At 41.4% G+C, this 21009-nt stretch overlaps 1 protein-coding gene across 14 annotated transcripts in view; it reads right to left on the bottom strand.

Moving 5' to 3' along the window:
* tnika (TRAF2 and NCK interacting kinase a) overlaps positions 1 to 21009 on the bottom strand; it is a 79223-nt gene that overhangs the window by 36066 nt on the left and 22148 nt on the right. For all 14 annotated transcript variants that reach the window (XM_086156386.1, XM_086156394.1, XM_086156404.1 and 11 more), the window contains exons 3-10: positions 7603 to 7659; positions 6212 to 6337; positions 4499 to 4609; positions 2296 to 2386; positions 1577 to 1707; positions 1417 to 1471; positions 995 to 1073; positions 281 to 456 (exon numbers count right to left, since the gene is read on the bottom strand). In XM_086156386.1, coding sequence (XP_086012512.1) covers positions 281 to 456; positions 995 to 1073; positions 1417 to 1471; positions 1577 to 1707; positions 2296 to 2386; positions 4499 to 4609; positions 6212 to 6337; positions 7603 to 7659 — 826 coding nt within the window. The remainder of the gene's footprint in view (positions 1 to 280; positions 457 to 994; positions 1074 to 1416; positions 1472 to 1576; positions 1708 to 2295; positions 2387 to 4498; positions 4610 to 6211; positions 6338 to 7602; positions 7660 to 21009) is intronic.

The raw sequence follows: 21009 nt of genomic DNA, 5'->3' as shown, positions 1-21009 counted from the left end.
ATCTGAGGCGGTTAAGTCACCTACCAAATCAGCATTTGAAAAACGGGTGGTGTTATCTGGGGGCCCGCAGGGAGGGGGTCGGGGTGGGGGGGGTGAGACCGGTGATTTTCCGTGTGTGCGTGAGAGCCTCCGTCAGCTGAAGTGTCATTTCAAATCATTGACTTTAAACGCTGAGCGTGGACCTCACAGAGCGTTCCTCCGTCAAAATGCTTCAAGCGAAGCGTACAAAGGTTTGCCTGGGAAATTGACACGACACTTGGGGCGGGGGGGCGTCTCTCACCCCGCTCTCCTCTCTTCTTCTTGGTTCGGTCGATGTGGTCTTTCAGCTGGATGCGGACCTGCCGCTCGTTCGGTAGATCCCGGATGAACGGGTGTTTGAGTAGCTGCTCGGTGCTGGGCCTCTGGCTGTGGCTCTTCACCAGACAGCTCTCTATGAACGACTGGAACTTCTTGGACCTGGAAAAAAAAAACAGGCACGCGTGCAAAAACAGATGCTTGTGCAAACACACGTCGCTGATTTAATGTATTCCAGCGCAGGCTTTTCTAAGAGTCGCTTCCCCGTTTGTGGCGGCGCCGCTCTGAATCGCATATCGATGGCTGGAATGCAAAACCTTCTATCTGAAAAAAAACACTTTTTTCAGGAAATAAAAAAAAAAAAAAACGTTTCATTTGATTATAGTATGGTCTTTGTTAAAGACACTCAAGAATTCTATTGTTCACAGACTATATTTCTATGTTATAATTTAAAAACACATAGCAGTTATTTTACCACTGACAATGCAGATAAGTGTTTTATTCCTTAATTTAAATAAAAACAGGAGTTTTGTCATGTGACATTTATGTCAAAAGAAAGGGCGGCATTATCTTGCAAATAGACTGAAAATATGGAGCCATCCCATTTCTCACCGTTCGATGCAAAAACCCAAAATCGAAAAATTTGCATTCCAGCCATCGATATGAACAAATACCACGTGCGGTTCCGATAAATACTTACCATTTCTTCGATTTGAGTCTGGGAGCTGGGTTGCGTGGGATGAGAAAAAGGGCCCTCATGGGGTGCATGTCACACAACGCTGCAGGTTAAAAACAACAAAAAGCAGTAAGTTTTCTTTAATTGTACTTCCTCTATGCTTTACACGTGCCGACATTCACCTCGGGATTTAATTTTTGTCCCAGGTAATAAATAACTGTGCTGCTTGTCCCTTTCAATAAAAATAAACAGGTTCCAGAGTTTAAATCCTCGCTTCAATAAACACTGTTTCAATAGCATTCAGGTTGAAAGATGTTCACTCGGCGGTATCTTTATTTAAACAACTACTCTGACTTTATTGAGGCTTCTTCTGTGTGATTAAAAGTAACTTCTAGTACTAGATAGTGTGGTGTGGAGGAGTCGGTGGGAGGAAACGGGGTACGTACGTGGCGCTCCTTCTGCCATTTCAATCGCCGTGATCCCCAGTGACCACAAATCACTCTGCGGGTGCAAAAAAAAAAAAAAAAGAAGGGGTTGGATTTGACTTTTTTTATGGAAGCTGATACACGAAAAGCTTAAAAGAAGGTTTCGAGTTAGTCAAGGCACCTTGAAGTCGTATGTGGCGTCAGGGTTCTCGTCACAAGCGATGACCTCCGGCGCCATCCAATATGGCGTCCCGATAAACGTGTTCCGCCTTCCGACTGTGCGGTCGAGCTGGGCCGAAACACCAAAATCCACTGCAGGAAAAACGGGAAAACACACATGAATACTAAATACGTTTATTTTATTTTCAATGCAAGATTAAATATGGCTGAAGGTTTGACGCAAGGTTAAGGGTACAGTTTAGGGAAAGCTGTGGTCATATTTAAAGAGGTGCCGAGGAAATTAAAATTCTGTGTCCTCCTGTCGCATGGAAATACAATTTTATGAGTGTATTTATGTGTGTTAGTGTGTGTGTGTGTGTACGCGTGCACAACCACACACAATAATTGCGCATTATTTTGACTCTGCACAATCCCATAATGGACTCTGAACAGGAACGATTTACCCAACCTATAATAGCTTCGCTGCTTTCTGATTTACACACCATCAAACACCCAGACAAACACACACCCACACACACACACTTTATAATCCCTTCTTCACTGGGTTTTAGGGGAAAAGCTAATATCGAAGACGGTGTCACTTCTTCTGCATTATGAACGGGGACAGAGCGACAGAGGGACGTTTTGGGTGCAGAAAACACACACATCGGTAAAAATACACCTTCTACTATCGTCTAAAATCCTGAAGGATTTTTGGGAGGGTTTAGATGACGGACTGACCTAGTTTGACCTCTGCGTTCTCAGTCAGCAGGACGTTCTGTCCCTTGATGTCTCGATGGATGACCTTGTGCTGATGGAGATGAGTCAGACCCTGCAGACCGTGACACAGACGCACAGTCAAGGACGGCGACCGCGGCAATGAGCCAAGTCATGATTATTACCGGGTTATGAAAAAAAAGAAGAAGCTTATTTTCCAAACGGAATCGTCCTTGAACGTCTCCAGCACATGTGACAATGACCAAATGAAAAAGTAGAAGATACGCTATTAGAGGTGACAGATTTATGACAATATTTAGCATCTCCCTCGTACTGTTGGGGGTAAATATTTTATTCCGCCCACCTCTCATCAATCACGACGTCATTATTTATTTATCAAATGATGCTTCAACTGTTCAGCGCTCACTGTCGTTTCGGTAATCCTGTGTAATAACTCAGGTGTGCAAGTACACATTTGAAATTACAATGCTTTGTCCGACCGGAGCGATGACAACATTTTCAATATACCTTCGGGCCTGACACTCACGATTCACGTCATATTTCACACATTTCATTCATATGTTATCGCTACCCTACCCTGCTTTGTTAAATTCAAATTCTTTGCAAATATCACATACATCATCCCATTTTTGATTTCCAAACATAATGAAATGCATCCATGCGCTCATGCGCGTGTCTTTTTGTTAATTAAATCAAAACTGGAGTGAAATACTATGTAATGCATTGATATCAGTCAATCGCTCGATCAATAAGCTATCTGATTTGTACGATTAATATCATGTGATCAAAGGCAGTAGACACAACAAACAATACAAGCGGTTCCTCTTCCCATCGCAGCACAGACTGCAAAATAGGTAATATGAAGAAAAAAAGAGGAAATACTAAAATAAATATCTGAGAAACTGCAATGAAGCAACATCACGGGTGGCATAAAAATAAAAGAATATATATATATACATATAAAAAAGAGAAAAAGGGAAGATAAGTTTTGATCAAGATGGAAACTGTCAAGGGGGTGTGGCATACAAAGAAGAATTCAGTAAAAACAGTAAAAACAAGGAATGAGCAGGGGACATTTGAAAGGGTGAAATTAATATTAAATTAAAAAATAAATAAGCACAAAGTGGACAAATCTATACACAAGAATATACCAACTCTGCATTGGTTAATAGTAAAACAGTTAGTCATTAGCATTCGAATAAATCACTCATAGTTTTACATGAGGTCTTTAAAATTCTTTAATCTTATAATAATACTGAGTTTTGACTGTCATAATAAGATGAATATCTTCATTAAACTGAAGCCAAACCCAACTCAGAAGGAATTAATGAAACAAATGGCGGCTCTGCTCATAATTTATACAGGAGTGGGAGAGTTTCTCATATCAGCTGGAAACTGACTGAGATGAATTGCAAAGCAGGCAGAAAAAGGAGAAACAAACACAATCAAAAAGAGACGGGAAGCAAAGAGACGGTGGAAGGAAGAAAATAGGGAGGAGGGGAGAGAAGGTCAGACGGACCCCGACGTGCAAAGGCGTCGGGGTGAAAAGGAGATGAACTGGTGCGAGAAGGAGAAGGACGAGGAGATTCTGTCTTTTGCATTCATCGGCCTCCGCGCACAAAAACAACAATAGAGAGCAGAGAAGTCCAAAGATTGGCCAAGAAGATAGCTTTCCTTTGCCCAAATATACATGTCACGCGGCAAAAACAAACAAGTGCTGCGTTAGATGTTGCGATAAATTCTCGATGTATTTGAACAAGGGAGAAAACAAAAATGGACATTCCAGATGCCGTTGATAAAAGAATACTATCTGTATTTCACGGGGAGTTTACTGTAGAGCCGATGACAATCAACGACGAGCCCACGGCTGCATATAAGACAAAGTTTTCTTTTTTAAATGAAAAATAGATCTCATGGGGGCGGGGAGGTGCGAATCAGTCGAATCGGACAATAGACAAAATAAAGGGATTGTCATTGGTTTTCTAAAAAATTTAAGAAGTTACCAAGTTGCGCAATGAAAGGTTACACGTATTGTTCCAGAAAAAACAAAACATGCTCTGTTAATCCAGATACTAATGTAAAACTGATCTGTCGATGCCTGAGGGTTCATATACTCCAGCTGAGGTGTTGCGTTACGTCCAAACAGGAACCGGGAAGTAGTTTGTCTAGGAATTACGATGGAGACGATTGAAGCGCGGTGACTTACCCTGAGAATCTCCCGGCAGATGTACGCGGTCCACTCCTCTTTCAGAGAGTTGCCCTTGGTGTTCTTGATCAAATCTGTCACGGAGCCGGCCCCGCAGAACTCCATGACAAGCTGAAGAAATAAAAGCTCAATCATCGCCCGGTTCGTATTTGTCAAATCCCATAAATAAACCTCTTCTTATAACTGTGAATCTGACTTGATGAGTTTTAGTAAAACGTTACAGAGAAAAAAAACAATGTTTAAAAAAAAAAGAAAAAGGAATAAATAAATCAAGAAATAGCCTGGAGAATGATAAGCAACCTTAAAATTAGCAAAAAAATATGTTCAGTAAATGAGCAGTTGTAAGAAAATACATAATATTGTGCAGTTGATAAGAATCTGCAACTGAACAATTTTTCCCTGTTTCATTGTTTCATTAGAGGAGATTAAAATGTCGAATCGGTGACGCCATTCAGATTCATTTTATCAAAATATCTCAGCTGCTAAAAACTGCTCTTGTTGACTCCAAACAGAAGTGCCCATAGTGTTGAGAAAGTAAATGAATAAATAAATAAATGAATTAAAATTGCCGCAGGGACGTATTTACTTTTACACACCAAGACTGACGCATGTGCACGGAATTGGATAAGCTGTATTTAAAATGGCTCGCATTGCGAAGAAAATGCCCCAAATAATCGCATTACTGTGATGGCATTAGCAGGAACAACAGCAAATTACTAGGAAAATAGCCGTAAACGACAAAAGCACACAGAGAGTGTCTGCCGTCGCCTTGGAAGCGCAGACAGCGGAGTCTGCTGGCGAGTGACTCAACAAGTAATGGGATCACATGAATGAATCAAGTCAAATCTTGATCCAAAAAAGAAAAAAAAAAAGAAAGAAAGAAAAAAAAAAACACTGTATTTGGACTGGACTGTTAAATAGCATTTAAATAGTGGAATATGGAAGAGGACGCAGAAGAGAGGGTTAGATGGAGGAAGGTGATTGGCTGTGGCGACCCCTGAGGGAAGCGGCCCAATCGGAAAGTTGTCATTTTTGAATTTTTTTATTTAGAAATAACATATATATCTACACCAGCAACCATCACTATCCTATTCATTTGCAATTGGTCAGGGACCGGACCATTCAACCAATCGACGGCTATGAGACGCAGCTAAAATGCTAACAGAAAAATCCTAATCAGGTATTTTACGCATACAAATACTGATTTCTGGGGTTATTTGACCCCGTCTGTCAATAACCAAATGTCAACAACGTTATATGAGATAGGCCAATTGATAGACCGGCAGAAATGTAAATGTGTTTACTTCAGAAGAAACTGTTAGATCGAGCTGCTGTTCAAATATACGACTGTGTTTCTGTGACTTTCCTCCCCTTGTTGCTTGATAAAGGTTATGAATCAGAGAAGAGAGCAAACTAGCATTAAATTAACAGGTGATATATTGCAGCAGCCTGCCATCCACACACTCGTTTATATCCTATCGTTCAAGCACACACACACACACACACACACACACACACACACAAACACACACAAACACACACAAACACACACTTGTGTGCATGGCAAACTACACACAGGGTTGGAGTGAAAAATGTAAAATCAAAACTTTTTCCTTTTTCTTCTCAAGACATCTATTCTTGCCTCATCGTGATTTACACACACACACACATACACACATACACATTTTAAAAGACGTTGTTTTGACAGCATACCCATAGCTGGTCATCAATTCCTGGTGGGTTTTTCTTGATGAAAGCTCCATAGTAAGTGGCGATATTTCGATGGTGGCTGTACTTCTTCAGCATATTGATTTCTGCTTTAATTTCTTCCTCTTCATCCTGCGGGGAGAGGTGAGGGTGGGGATTCAAATACACATGGAAAATAATAGGAAAATAAATTTTAAAAAAATCAACATCCTGGTCATATACACATTGACTTCTGTATCTCGTTTTTTTGATCAAATGTGGTGAGTTGGTTTGATTAACTAAATCCATGACGCTTTCGGCCAAATGGCTTATTTCATTTATTTGATTAGCACATGCAAACTGGGATTTCTGGGAAAATGTCCCAGTCAGAAGTTGCGAACACCCAAAAAGGGAGAGCATTCACATCGAATCAGACTCGTACGTATCGGGCGGTAATAGCCCGCTGGGGTGACGCCCAAAACCATTTTGCTTACAAATCTGACGCGCAAAGCAAAACTTAAAAACGTAGCTCTGCAGTGACATAGCCGGAAAACTGGGTTTTATGTTGTTGTTGCAGATTAGCACAGAGCAGGGATAGAAAATTAATAGATGGATGGACTTTTCTTTGTGTTATTTATTATTGATCTCTTGTTGTAACAAAGTAACAAGCATTGTTTGGGAGAAAAAAAAAGAAAGCATTTCCAGTACATATTTGTGGATGTTACCGGTATGCTTTTAATCAAAAGTTGAAAAAAATGTTTCTGTGTGACATCTTTCTGTGTAAATATCTCATGTTACAATGTGGACAATAATTGCAGCCTTTTAATGCACAAATACATTCATGTAGTTATTTTTAGCCAGTGCTAAAAAAGCGGGTGCTAAAAATTGCTCCATAGTTGCGAAATGACGGTAAACTGAATCGACAAGCAATTTAGTGTTTCCCCTTTGACCTGCATTCATTCTGAAATTAATAAAACATCCATTTTTCTTCCAACCCCCCCCCCCCGCTTTTTGTTTTTTCTCTCTTCCATTCACCCCTAAACCTTAATAAAGGCGCTTTTACTTCATTCACTCATCAGCGACTTTGCTGTCTCTTCGCTGCCGACCCGTTGCCGTCCTGCAGGCAGCTGAGTGCTGACGGAGAGGCGTGGGGCCAGAGGATATCCAAATATAGCTGCGATTCCCTCTTGTGTTATAGACGAGCCCGAGACCACACCACTATCCTAATACCTACAGCTAATATTACCATGGCGATAGGTCTGTCCTCACAAGCTGGTTGAAATAGTCAGCAGTGGTGTAATCACTGCGGACCGTTGGCCATATGTCAGTTCTTCCACGTGTGTGTGAGAGTGTGTGAATATGCATGTGAATATGTGTGTCTGTGTGTGTGTGTGTGTGTGTGTGTATACGTGTCTCACCCCAGTGACATCCATGACCTTGATGGCCGCCAGCTGCCCTGTCTTAACATGGCGACCCTGAAGAAAGGAGGAAATGGGAGCAGGGGAGAAGAGGGGACGACAGAGAAGGGGAATAAATGTTAATGTATTCAAAGGAAAAGAAGGAACTAAAATACTTCGTCAAATGCTTCCTTAAAAAATCCGATCATGAAATGACATGTTAAATGACTCATCCAATGATTGGATGGATAATAATCGCAGACCTAAGTTTCTTGTTGGGATTTGATACTTGACTCTGACTAATTGATTAAATCATCAAATAATTTAAACTTGAGTGAATGCAAAATCTATCAAAATATCATGACATGCTTTTGTTGTGAATCTGTTGTAGTAGCATCATAAAATCACATTTTAATTTGCAGCCAAAACATGTTAATTTTTTTGTTTTTGATTACTCATGATCCTTGATGTTTTTTCAACACAATTTTCCAAGAATGATTATTTGTTTACTGTTGTAATCGAAATACATTTACAAATCTGTAAAAGATTAAAATACAAAAAAAAAAAAAAAAAAAAAAAAATCATCTGATACAGCCAGACGCTATCTGCGTCTTGTGAATGCTGTTTAAATTTTGTATTCATCATCTGATATCAATCTCAGGCAGCTCAAATGAGTCACACACAAATCCTGTCATGCGGGGCAGGCAAACATCACACTGTTAATTTTTGATAACACACAACTCTGATGAAAACCTGTGATTATACAAGTCACCTTGTAATTCAATCAGAATTTTGAGGACAAACAACTATTTTGTACTTTTTAAATCAGATGTTTTCCCCTCGTCTGTCCAGGGGTGATGAGAGGTGAACGATGCATCGTCCTACATTATCCAATCTATGCGGTCAAAGATGAGGAATTGGCAGATTGGCGGAAGGCGGGGACGAGCAGAAAAGGAAAATGCGCTGTCCCTCCCGATTATCCCATGACCGGGTTCAACATAAACACCTTATGAGCATGAGAGATGAGTCGCCAACCAGGGAGAGCCTCTGACGGCGAACATAAAAAAAAAAACAAAAAAAAAACACCGTGATTTCACTATGAAACTCTGACCCCACTGGATTTCCACAAGCAAAAGAAGTGTAAGACATCCACTTGAAACCGAGAAAATTCAATTATATATCTGCATGACCTTATAGTCTAGCGATCAATAAGAGAAAACTGAAGGACAAACGCCATGGAAACCAGCCTAAATGACACTGAGCAATAAAATAAAAATGAGTACATTCAAAAGCATACTACTCTTGACACACTTTTAGTCTGCTTTTTCTTTCCCGCACATAATTTTCATACCAAGCAGATGTCATGGTGTGTATATATATATGTATATATGTATATATACATATATATATACGCATATACACACGCGCACGCACACACATACATATATACATACATAAACATATATATACCTATACACCCAGACATACAATTTTCTACATATACACACACACAAGACACACATATATATACACATACACACATATATAAACATAGATACACACACTTTATAGACTTGACTTATTACTTTGACACTTTATAGTTTTATTTGTATTTCTTATTCTCCCCCCTTTTTTATAATGTTTATACAATTTCCTACTATTATTTATTATTGTTATGTTTTACTTGAAACTCTGGCACAACAATTTCCTTTGGGATAAATAAAGTTGTTCTTATTCTTATGCACATATATACACACACAAACACACAAGCAGATTTGAACATTGATTTCCTCCTCGATCTTCCTCATACCAACCATATCTAAGTGGGAAAAGATAAATTGAATATAAAGAAAAAATAAAGACAACAAAAACTGATAGTTTATCAGACATGACGGAGGCACAGGACTGACAATGAGAAAACGATAATGCCTGGGTTGGAGGGGTCGGTGGGACAAACGCAAACCCCCGGTGGGGGGGGGTTGTTTTGCAACCGAGCAGCTTTGCACATGATTAGCTCATGAAGCTAACAGGACTAAAGATGCTAAACCTACTAACAGGTATTACTTCCAACCTGTCTGGTGTGAAGTGATTAGTACGCTGTGGTCTGAGCAGAGAAGCTTAGCAGGCAACAGAAAAACAAACACATGCAGGCAAGAACTCCAAACAAGGGCACGGCTCTTTTCCTGGTTGAACTGTTATAAACCAGATGGTATTAAGGGTCTGGCACTAACGCACCTCCTGAGGGCTTTAATCGAAGGGAAAGTGGAGCCAAGACGGAACTGAGCCCGCTGAAGTTAGAAAATCACAGGACGGTATGAGTTTGTCAAACCGGCGCTGTCAGGGCTTTACAATTCCATTGCCGGTGTCATTTTTGCAATTGCAAAAACCATGTCAGCCCCCATCAATCCCCACCCCAACACACCCTCCACTTTCCTCCCGCCGTCAGCCATTACTCAATTTCCCCCGCATCGCAGTCCGGCTTTGTGTAATTTTAACAGATCGATTGCGCGCAGAGACTCTCCGGGCTTCGCTATGCAAAATGAATAACTCGTATTTGGTCGGAGGCTGGTTCAACATGTACGGTTATTAACTGCGTTAGAAGAAAAGCGGCTCGATGTGTTCCACCGCAACAGATGACGATGTGATAAAAATCCCTTCGGGGAAAAGTGTTCGGTTGAAGTCGGCCGGTGTTAAGTAGGTCTCAAAGTCCGAACAAGAGATTAATAAGATTCTCGTCCAAGCCTGGGTTTATAACGCAGGAATAAGGCTGGGAACCGCGTAAAGAATGGATATCTTGATAATTAGTAAACTTTTTTGCTAATTAAGAGTTTACGTCCACTTGTTAGTCTTTTCTTCATTGCACAATCTTTGGTTCTTACTTATGATTTTTTATTAATATATCGCAAGTGTCTGGTAATTTATTTTTTTGTAGCCGTTACTAATTTCCTGATGAGTTCTTGATTTTTTCACAAAATGTCATGCTTATTCAAAAGCCATTTTCTGTTTTTTTTTCATTTAGATTTTTCTGGAATATTTTTTTTTGTATACATATTTTTTTTATACAAAATAATTGTCTTTAAAAGCAGATACCTCTTCACCATACCTCTTTATCATAAGTTCGAAAAAATTATTCACAAATCATCCCCCAAAAATATACTGAGGGGGAAAACTCAGACAAAACAGCAATTCAAGTCTGGTTTAGAAATAAACATAAAAATCACAATTTCACATCAAATAATCCCCAATATTATATCAGATAGCACAGATAAAAAAACATGCAGTGATATACTGCCAAACCACTTGAATCGACAGTTTCCTTTTAATACCGTGAAAAAGCTTTAACTGGAGCTTCTTCTCTGAAAGTCACACTTTGCTGCGGTCGACGGATGTCTGAAGGTCGTTATGAAACAAACCCCTCCCGTGTCTTCACTTGGCAAGTTCCCACAAGATGACTGACAATATGTTCGTCCCCGACTGATGAGAAATTCATTAGATATACTTCTCTTTAAAAGGAGGTCTTCTTGATTAGACAAAAAAAAAAAAAGAGAGAAAGAAAGAAAACTTTTCCACCCAATTCATTGCTTAAAGAAAGTAAGGGCCTTTAATAAGGTTTTAATTCTTTGATTCACAATCCCAGCCGTGCATTGCAAACTAAGAAAAACTTGATGGTTGAACACCACGATCCTCTCTCTCTCTCTCTCTCTTTTTAAACACACACACGGATACACACACTAAAGATTCTGTGAGAGTAAAAAGAGCTGGAAAGATTGAATAGGAATTTCTCATTAGGATCAGACTGCCCCAATTCCACAAGCACAAGGACTGGCTTTGTTGAAGACTAACAAAGGAATTACTGCCACTTACAAACCCGATCACACACACACACACGGACGGACCCACACACACACGGACACATAGGCTAAACCATGGATCTTCCCCTTCTCCGTTAGTCATACAGAAATGAGAGCTTGTGCAAACACCAGCACATGTGCACGCACAGACATGGCAAGGGAGGTGGGAGGGTGACTGAAAAAGTGAGTGAGAGAGAGAGAGAAAGTGTGTCAAATGGATATTGGACATGGATATCATCTGAGCTGGATAAAGATTCATTCATCTCAGCCTCCTGACAGCCTACCTACCTCAATCTCTCCTTCCCTCCCGGAGCAGTAATGTCATCCAGCCTTATTAAATGACCGAGCGTAAAAGGACCAGCAGAGAGGGATTAGCCTTGTCTGTTCAAATTTCAACCCCCTCCAACGCCGCCTCCCGATTCCCGCGCCGTCTTTGACCTCTGGGCTCATTTATTTGCAAATTCGAAAAAACGCAGGCTTGAGGCGCGATTACGCGAATATCAATTATAATCTGGATTCTCAAAAACACTAAAGAGGATGACGGACGATCTGTCGGGCGAAGGGTTCGATTATCTCACAAGCCGTTCGTCACACAGAAAATGACACTTGTTTGCAGGGGTTAAAGCCCTTCGGAAAGCTCGTTTTTTTTATTTTTATTCTCGGTTCATATCGGGAACATTTTATTGATGTGATGAAATGAAAACAGGCCATTTGAAAAAAATAATAAATCTCGAAAATTGCAAACTCTTGAGTAGCGTGTTTGTCCCATAAGGAGAACCTGATCATACCTTTCCAGCCCGAAACTGCATTATGACGTTTGATTTCCCGAAATCAAGGCGCCATTGAAGTGATCTGCCGCCAGTTTTGCTGGCATACATATTTATTACAGCGGCTGCACGTTGACAGCGTTTCCACATGAGTAGCTCTGTATAAATCTGGTTTTCCAGTTTTTTTCCTCAAAGATCAAAAACAAAAAAAATCACACACAACCATTTCTGAATGCACTGCCAGACAGTTTTGGAAAGACAGTCATTCCCTTGAGAACAAATTTGGTTAGTGGCCATTTTTCTTTTTTTCTCCCCCTCTAGCATCAGCAGCAGGTTGAGAATTGAGGCTTTTTGGAAAGGTTACAATCTCCTGGAGCCTGATGATTCATGATTCTCCAGGGTAAAAAAAAAAAAATGTAAACCTCATCATCAAAATGCTGATTTCCAAAACAATGATGGTGAAATACAGCAGTCGTCAACAAACAAGACTCGGTATCACGACTGTTTCGGACAGAAAGTAATTGCTTGATCGGGTCTAAAAGCTTATGGAGCTGGAGGACAACTCGCAATATTTTTGAGCAAACAGCAGACATTTCTGGTATGATCTTCCCGTAAATTACATCTTTCATTCATTCATTAATTTATTCATTAACTACAATGCTTATCCTGCACACTCGAGGGGACGAGGGGGCGCTGGATCCCAGTTGTCGTTGGCCGAAAAACCGGGTTCACCAGTCCGATCACAGGGCCACATATAGAGACATACAGTGGCTCCTTAAGATACGAATCACTTAATATTTAATTTTTTTTTCTTAAAAATGAAGCGTGTTTCCAGCCAATTTTATCCTTGAAATACCAAAAAAAAAAAAAAAATGTCATGAGTGAGGAATGCGCCAAGTTAGCTCCCGCTCGAATATGCTTCATGACGCAGCCGCATCTTCATTTTATATCTTTTGTGCTTCGTGCTTATTAAATATTACAACATTATTAGTTAACATTAACCATGATTTTTCTTTTTGATGTCCCTTACATTATTAATATCTCCTTTCTCAGTTTTTTTTTTATATTTATATCTTTATTTTGGGAGTGTTGGGGTGAGGGGGGTTGTTTTCTGATATTTTAAATGGGGAAAAAATAATTTAAAAAATGAATTAAAAAAAAAAAAAATCAACATATGAACCCACTCCTGGAACCAGTTATATTTGTACCTTAAGGAACCACCTTTCACTTTCTCATCCACGTGTCAAAGAAATACACAAAACAATTCACTTTCTCATTTACAGCATAAGAAGATACGAAACCAGTCACTCTCACTCTGTTTAACTCCAGCTACATCACCCGATAGACTTCATTCATTCATTCATTCACTCAATCATACAATTACTTGTGTTGCCGCTGTAAGCATCTAATGTCTGCTGCTATTTTAAATATTTTCAGAATCATCCATCTTCTACCGCTTATCCTGCACTCAGGGTTGCAGGGGATGCTGGAGTCATCGGGCAAGAGGCCTGGACCACATGCAAAAACAGACAACCGTTCAATCACTCATTCGGGGCAATTTTCCCAATTTTTTTCCAATTAACCTCCTGCATGTTTTTGGACTGTGGGAGGAAACCCCCGCAGACACATCAAAGAATCAAAAAAATTAAATACAAATATATATAAGCCCCGTCTTTCGCAGTCGAACCAGGTACCCTCTTGCTGTGAGGCGGAGCTGCTAAACACTGCGCCGGCGTGCTGCCGCCAACAACATCTCAATTTCACATGATTTTTCACACACACTTGACTGACGTCTGACGAGCAGGGGGATGTTGAGGTTTTTGTATCTCTTGTGTCGTACCGTGTTTGAATCCTGATCTCTGCTCGCTGTACTTTGTCAGGAGGACACACAACAACAAGACATTTCACGGCACCCTGAACACACACACACACACACACACACACTATGAAGGGAGAATGATGGTTGGTTGATGAGACGATGTGACTGAGTCACTAGGCAGGCTGTTCCTTCCAGAAATGACAAATGAAAGAAAAAAATATCACAAATTGTTAAATTTTCTGCTGTCATCTCTCCATCTCACTCTCTCGCTTTCTTGAATAAGAATAAGCCGCTCTTTCCCAGCGCTGTGCCATTCAGAACAAGGAGCTTTGAGCCTCGTAAGGATGTTCATCCCTTCCTCCACTCATTTGTTGACTGCTTTGCCTCTCTGACCTAGATCTGCATTTTTCTCTCTCTCATCCCGCTGATTCTCGCTCATTATCTAACCCTCTTAACTTCTCACAATCTCCTCTTTATGCCTTTCATTATTACACCCTTCCACCCAGTCAGCGTCTCGCTTCCTTATGCTCTTGTCTTCCTCTGTGGGCTTCCTCTCTCCTCAGCCGTGCCTCACAGCTCAGACCGGAAGACTTATGACGAGTGTTTTTTTTTTTTGCCGGCGAACCCGTCAACGCCCGCGACCCGACAGCAGGCCAAACGAAAGAGGAGGCGCCTTTCGCTTCGCGTCTGCCGATGCGTCGAGCAGGGCCTCCAAAAACCGCGGCTCACGCGGTCTCGTTTCCTCAAAACAAACCCGGGCCTTTGGCAGCGGGAGGTAGCAAACCTCACCTCATTCGTGAGATGATCTCCAATCCATTTCCGCCCTCCGTCTTTAATTTTGTTAAGACCGAATGCGATAACGCAGCAACATACCTCAACGCGAGCCCGAGAGGGGAGCGCGAAGCTGCCGGTCCAGGTGCATTCGAGCGATAAGACGCCGGATCGACTACGTTTGTTCCGCTTTGTTGGCCATGCCATGATTTAGACAGAAAAGTGATACCAGAGTGATCTCCTATAAGCCTTCAGGTGGCGGCACCAAGGAGGAGTCGTCATTACCGGGCTTCATCCTTCCTAAGAGCAAGGGTTTCTTCGCCAATTACACTCACATACAAAATGACATGTCAACATTTCATGAACACTTGATTTGGGTTCTCTATCACACGCCTATTAGGTAGCATTAATATTATTAGCAGTGGCTCTTACTGTGATGAGCTGGAACATTTTCTATTGGGTAAACATGTGACCACCGAGCTGCCAATGTCAACATAATCAATATGAATGTTAATTTATGTATATATTTAAGATGTGTACAGTTATGTTCAAAATAATAGCAGTGTTGTGAAAAATGTGGGTAAAGCTCAAAATCCTTCTAATGTTTTTATTTCCGTTCACTTGGAACACTGCATATTTTATCTTACATGAAAGCATCAAGAAAAAGGTAGCAATATTTGAATTAATTTACAGAAAACGAAGAAAAAGTGGTTGTGGGCTGTTCAAAAAAATAGCAGTGTCTGAATTTTTCATGACAAACTCAAATGTTTACTCAATGAACCGAAACAACACTAAGATTTTGCATTCCTGTGATTCACAAAACTAATATTTAGTTGCATAACCACAATTTTTGAGAACTGCTTCATATCTGTGTTGCATAGAGTCAACCAATTTCTGACACCTGGAAACAGGTATTCCATTCCAGGATGATTTGACAACCTTCCACAATTCCTTTGCATTTCTTGGTTTTGCCTCAGAGACAGCATTTTTGATGTCACATCACAAGATCCCTATTGGATTGGGCTGGCCATTCCTTAACCTTGATTTTGTTCCCAGTGAATGGAAATAAAAATATCAGGACGATTTTGAGCTTTACCCACATCTTTAACACCACTGCTATTATTTTGAACACAACTGGATATATACCGTAATTTCCGGACGATAAGCCGCGACTTTTTTCACGTAAACAACGCTGCGGCTAATATATGGACTTTTTTTGGGGGGGGGGGGGGGGGGCTAACAAGCTTCACGCGGCTAAAACATTTATCCTCGTCACATCGGACCGATGAAATGACTGGGAAATTCTGAGTCCGTTCAACTCCGATACCGAAGAAGACGACTTTGACGGTTTTAGTGCGCAGGAGGAAGCCCGAGATAGCGATCGGCTAGCCGGTGCGGCTTATATTGAGGTGCGCTCGATAGTCCAGAAATTACGGTATATATAAGAGTGAGAGAATATAAATATTTGTCATTTTTTTTTACTTTTTGACACAGTCATTAATTTCAGAGGAAAGATCGCTTGGTCCCGGCTCGCCAACGAGGGCTGGAATTTCATTTATCTCAGCAGATCCATCTGGCCGCCCGTTCTCATTTATCCCATTTTCTACTGGTTTCACGACCACTGAGCCAATTACGACCAATTTCAACGTAACAAGCCAGTTTGACACGAGGCCTGGCCGACTCTGGTGAATAAAGGGATGTGGCGGGAGGAATTTTTGGAAAATCGAACCTTGCATTAAGACAAAACAACCTGATCATTTAGACTCAAAGATGGCGGCGCGGGGCTCGCATCATGAAGACAGATGTCTGGGCTGTACCTGGAAAGCGTCCCCTACATTTTTGCCATGTCATGTTATTCCATTACCGCTACTGGTCGTAGCTCTCGCCAACCTCATGGGGAGAGTAGTTTCGAACCAATTCACATCTGCCATTATCGTTATCGTTCTGTCGTGTTACTATTATTTGGATAACTGTTAAAAATGCTTCCGAACTATAATTGCATTTTTGTTTGCTGGAATGATGAAAAACTAATTTTGGAATACGGCGTGATCTCATCCGTCCCAATTCACCTGCAGCATGAGGGAGGTGTCACACTGATACAAAATACACGTTTTCTAGCAATTACCATCAGCGTGTAATAATTATGACTAATTTCACCTGCCAAAAGCGCAGCCTATGGAAAGAGCTGCCCGGGTGTTTGGCTGCATGTGTACGGATGTGTGTGTGTGTGTTACCCTGGTATGAGCACTGAGTTTTGGGCTGTGTGTGTGTGTGTTTTTTGCTCCCCTGTTGCTATATGGTAAATGATGAGGACACAAACACACTCGCGCACATGTTACAGGCTGCAGAGGAAGGGATCTCTTCATCATTCGCAGCTTTGCAGCTTCACTTGGGTGGGACCAGCATACCTACCACTGCCTTAATATAACCTGCTGCTGGATATCATGACGTCCAAGGAGTCTGTATGTGTGTATGTGTATGTGTGTGTGTGTGTGTGTGTGTGTGTGTGGTGATAAAATGCCTCTGCAGTGTGTGCAGTCTGCTGGTAGAGATCATGGCATGCAAGGTGTCCATGTGTATGTGTGTGTGTGTGTGTGTGTGTGTGTGTGTGTGTGTGTGTGTGTGTGTGTGTGTGTGTAAGTTGCACTGTGAGTGATGATGAAATGCTCCTGCAGTGTATGTGTTTGTGTGTGTGGTGGTTGTTGGTGTGAGTGTCCATATGTTTGCCAAGTCAATTACATAGACCCAACCCTCCGCCCCCACCCCTTCCGACATATTTACTATGCAGGACACTTCCAATTGTAGCCTAGCAACAGTCTTGGGCTGGACGGAGTACAGTCGACACGACACTTAAACACATACAAAGAGATGGAATAAAGGGACTAAAAGACAATGGTCATGAGACAATGGGAGGCTTTTGTGATTGAGGACGTGTGGAGGGGAGAGCAGAAAGGAAGGAGCGGTTCGGCGATGATGGAGTGAAAGAGCAGGATTGTAATCCACCTGCAGGACTGAATTTCACGGTGCATCGGTCCTCGGTGGCGCGTGCGCGCCGCGCCGCCAAATCGCAAGGTCAGAAGCAACCACTGAGATTAGACTGTGAAATGGCATGTTGTTGTGCTTTGAAAATGAATCCTATTTCAACGCTCCGGCCCGTTGAATCCAACCGTAATGAAGATTGATCACACTTCCCAGGGATCCGCCGCCTCGGAGTTCTTTTGTTAATATCGGCCAGCCATTCATAAAACCACCTGCTTAACATTATGTACTTAAAGGAAAAACAGTCTTTATAAAGCTGCTTTATAAAGCTAAAGGAAGGGGCTTTTGGAAAGTTGAAAATTCCTTGCAATATTGCTTTGATGATTTCTGATTATAAGTCTTTTTGCATGTCACTTGTTTACATGATCCAGAAACCAAGCGTGCACAGATCATATATAACAGTGACAGACTGTGCGGCCAGTACTCGGGTCAAAAGCAAATGGGTCACACTCCTAATCCTAATCTGTGGCATCATGGTAATCCACACACAAACATACAACAACATTACACCAGAAATTGCTGAATGGCATCGAAGCATTACATACATCAATTGCATACACAAGAATTACTGTATTGATAAAAACATGGACAATACACTGTAACCGATACACACGCGTGTTGGAAAGTTGTCTTTGTCACTGTTTGAACAATAACAGAATCAAAGTATTATTCATTATTTTCATGTTCGTTTGTTTAAATATTGGTTTTGTATCACTTTTTTTGTAATTTGACATAAATAAATGGGAATTGATCATTTATTACCAATTGCAACTTCTAATTGAAGAATTAGTCATCTGATATACCACGTAGCAATATATATCCAATAAATCGAGGTAAAATCTTCAATTTGAAGTCCCAAACACTCAACATAGCACGTTGGCACGGTCGCATTATTTTAGGGAAGAGAGGTGGGCTATGGGATGCCCCCCTTGGACTATCAGGGTATACATTTCTCTCCCTGCCTGTCAGTCTATGACAAGCAAATCCTACAGGGAGATTACACACTGCCCTCACAAACACACACACACACACACACACACACACACAAACACATCTGTAGCTAAGCTGTGTCAGGGTTGAAGGATTTCAGAGAACCAATGTTTCAGCATCGTACCCTTGTATGAATAACCTGTAGAATTACAATAAGAGTGCGGGGCTGCAGATGCCATGCATAATTAAAGCTACTTTTAGCAAACAAATGGGGACATAAAAACACAGTTCTGCTTGGAGGACCACAAAGAGTATTCCCAGTCACATGTCACTGCAGTTGAAACCTGCAATTTTTCCACATTCAGATGTACTATATAACAGAGCAGCGCTCATGCACTCACACACACACACACACACACACACGCTCGCTCACACGTTCCAGCAAACACGCGCAGATGCTTTTGAAATCAGTGAGGCAGTAAATAAGAGGGGAAAAAGCTCCATTCCAATCTACTATGAGATATCTGGAAAATTCAAAAACGCCCCAAGGATGCTCTCTCTCTCTCTCTCTCTCTCTGTCTCATACAGACACGGATTGGAGAGAGAGAAAAAAAAAAAATCAAAAGAAGATATAAGGAGAGCAAGTGAAGCTAGGAAGAGGAGTGTGAGAAGTGTTGGGGAAAAAAAATAAAAACAAAAGAAAGATGCAGGAGATGAAGGCAATGATGTATAGAACAATCCGGAGGGCAGGTATTAATGTGTGCAGGTAGGAAGTGGGGAGCAGAGAGTTTCACAGCAGCCTTACTTCCGCTTTGGCCGGGCTGGAGTTATCACTTAAGGCCTGAGTGAGGCAATAATCTTTCAACAGTCTAAACTACAGCTGCTTTTAATCCTATAAAACAGGCCAATTAACAGGCCAGTGGACTCAGGACCCGGAGATAAACACACTAATCTAAGGTCTGGGAAAAGATCGGACACCCTGCAAATACACAGCTGGGATTGTCAACAGCAGCACAATAAAATTTTATACACACACACACACACACATATATACACACAAAATATGGCCAAAAGTATTCGCTCACCTGCCCTGACTTGCATATGAACTTAAGTGATACCATTCCTAATCCATAGGGTTCAATATGTTGTCGGTATATCAGGCTGTCTACAAGGTTCAGGATTGTGTTTATGGGAATTTTTGACCATTCTTCCAGAAGTACATCAGGTCACACACTGATGTTGGACGAGAAGACCTGGCTCTCGGTCTCTGCTCTAAAATCATCTCAAAGGTGTTCTATTTGGTCGGGACTCTGTGCAGGCCAGTTAAGTTTATCCTGACCTGACTTTGTCATCCATGTCTTTATGGGCCTTGCTTCATGTTGCAAAAAGAAGGGTCCAGCTCCAAACTCCCTCAAAGTTGAGAGCATGGAAGTATCCAAAATGTCTTGGTGTGCTGAAGCTTTCAGAGTTCCTTTCACTGGAACTAAGGGACCAAACCCAGCTCCTGAAAAACAACCCCACACTATAATTCCCCCTCCACCAGACTTCACACTTGACACAATACAGTCAGACAAGTAGCGTTCTCCCGGCAACCGCCAAACCCAGACTCTTCCATCAGATTGCCAGATGGTGAAGCGCGATTCGTCACTCCAGAGAACGCGTCTCCACTGCTCCAATGGCAGCGAGTTTTACACCGCTGCATCCGACGCTTTGCATTACACTTTGTCATGTGTAGCTTGGATGCAGTTTTGAGGGCTGTAGTGGTTGACTTTGCAGAAAGCTGGCAACCTCTTCCCACTATGCACATCCGCTGACCCTACTCCATCAGTCTACCTGGCCTACCACTTCGTGACTGAGTTTCTGTCATTCCCAAACACTTCCATGTTCTTATAATATAGCTGTCAGTTGACTGTGGAATATTTTGGAGTGAGAAAATGTCATGACTGAATTTGTTGCACAGGTGGCATCCCATCACACTTCCACACTGGAATTCACTGAGCACCTGAGAGCGGCCCATTCTTTCTCAAATGTTTGTAAAAACACTCTGCATGCTTGATTTGCTTGGTTTTATACACCTGTGGCCATCGAAGTTTTTGGAACACCTGATTCCGATTATTTGGATGGGTGAGCGAACGCTTTTGGCCATATAGTGTGTGTATGTGTGTATATATATATATATATATATATATATATATATATATATATATATATATGTGTGTGTGTGTGTGTGTGTGTGTGTGTGTGTGTGTGT

The sequence above is a fragment of the Fistularia commersonii genome, chromosome 1 (assembly GCF_037954325.1).
Source record: "Fistularia commersonii isolate RoL2024-O1a breed Wild chromosome 1, RoL_Fcom_v1.0, whole genome shotgun sequence".
In the NCBI taxonomy this organism is placed as follows: domain Eukaryota; kingdom Metazoa; phylum Chordata; class Actinopteri; order Syngnathiformes; family Fistulariidae; genus Fistularia; species Fistularia commersonii.
This window is presented reverse-complemented; position numbering and strand designations above follow the sequence as displayed.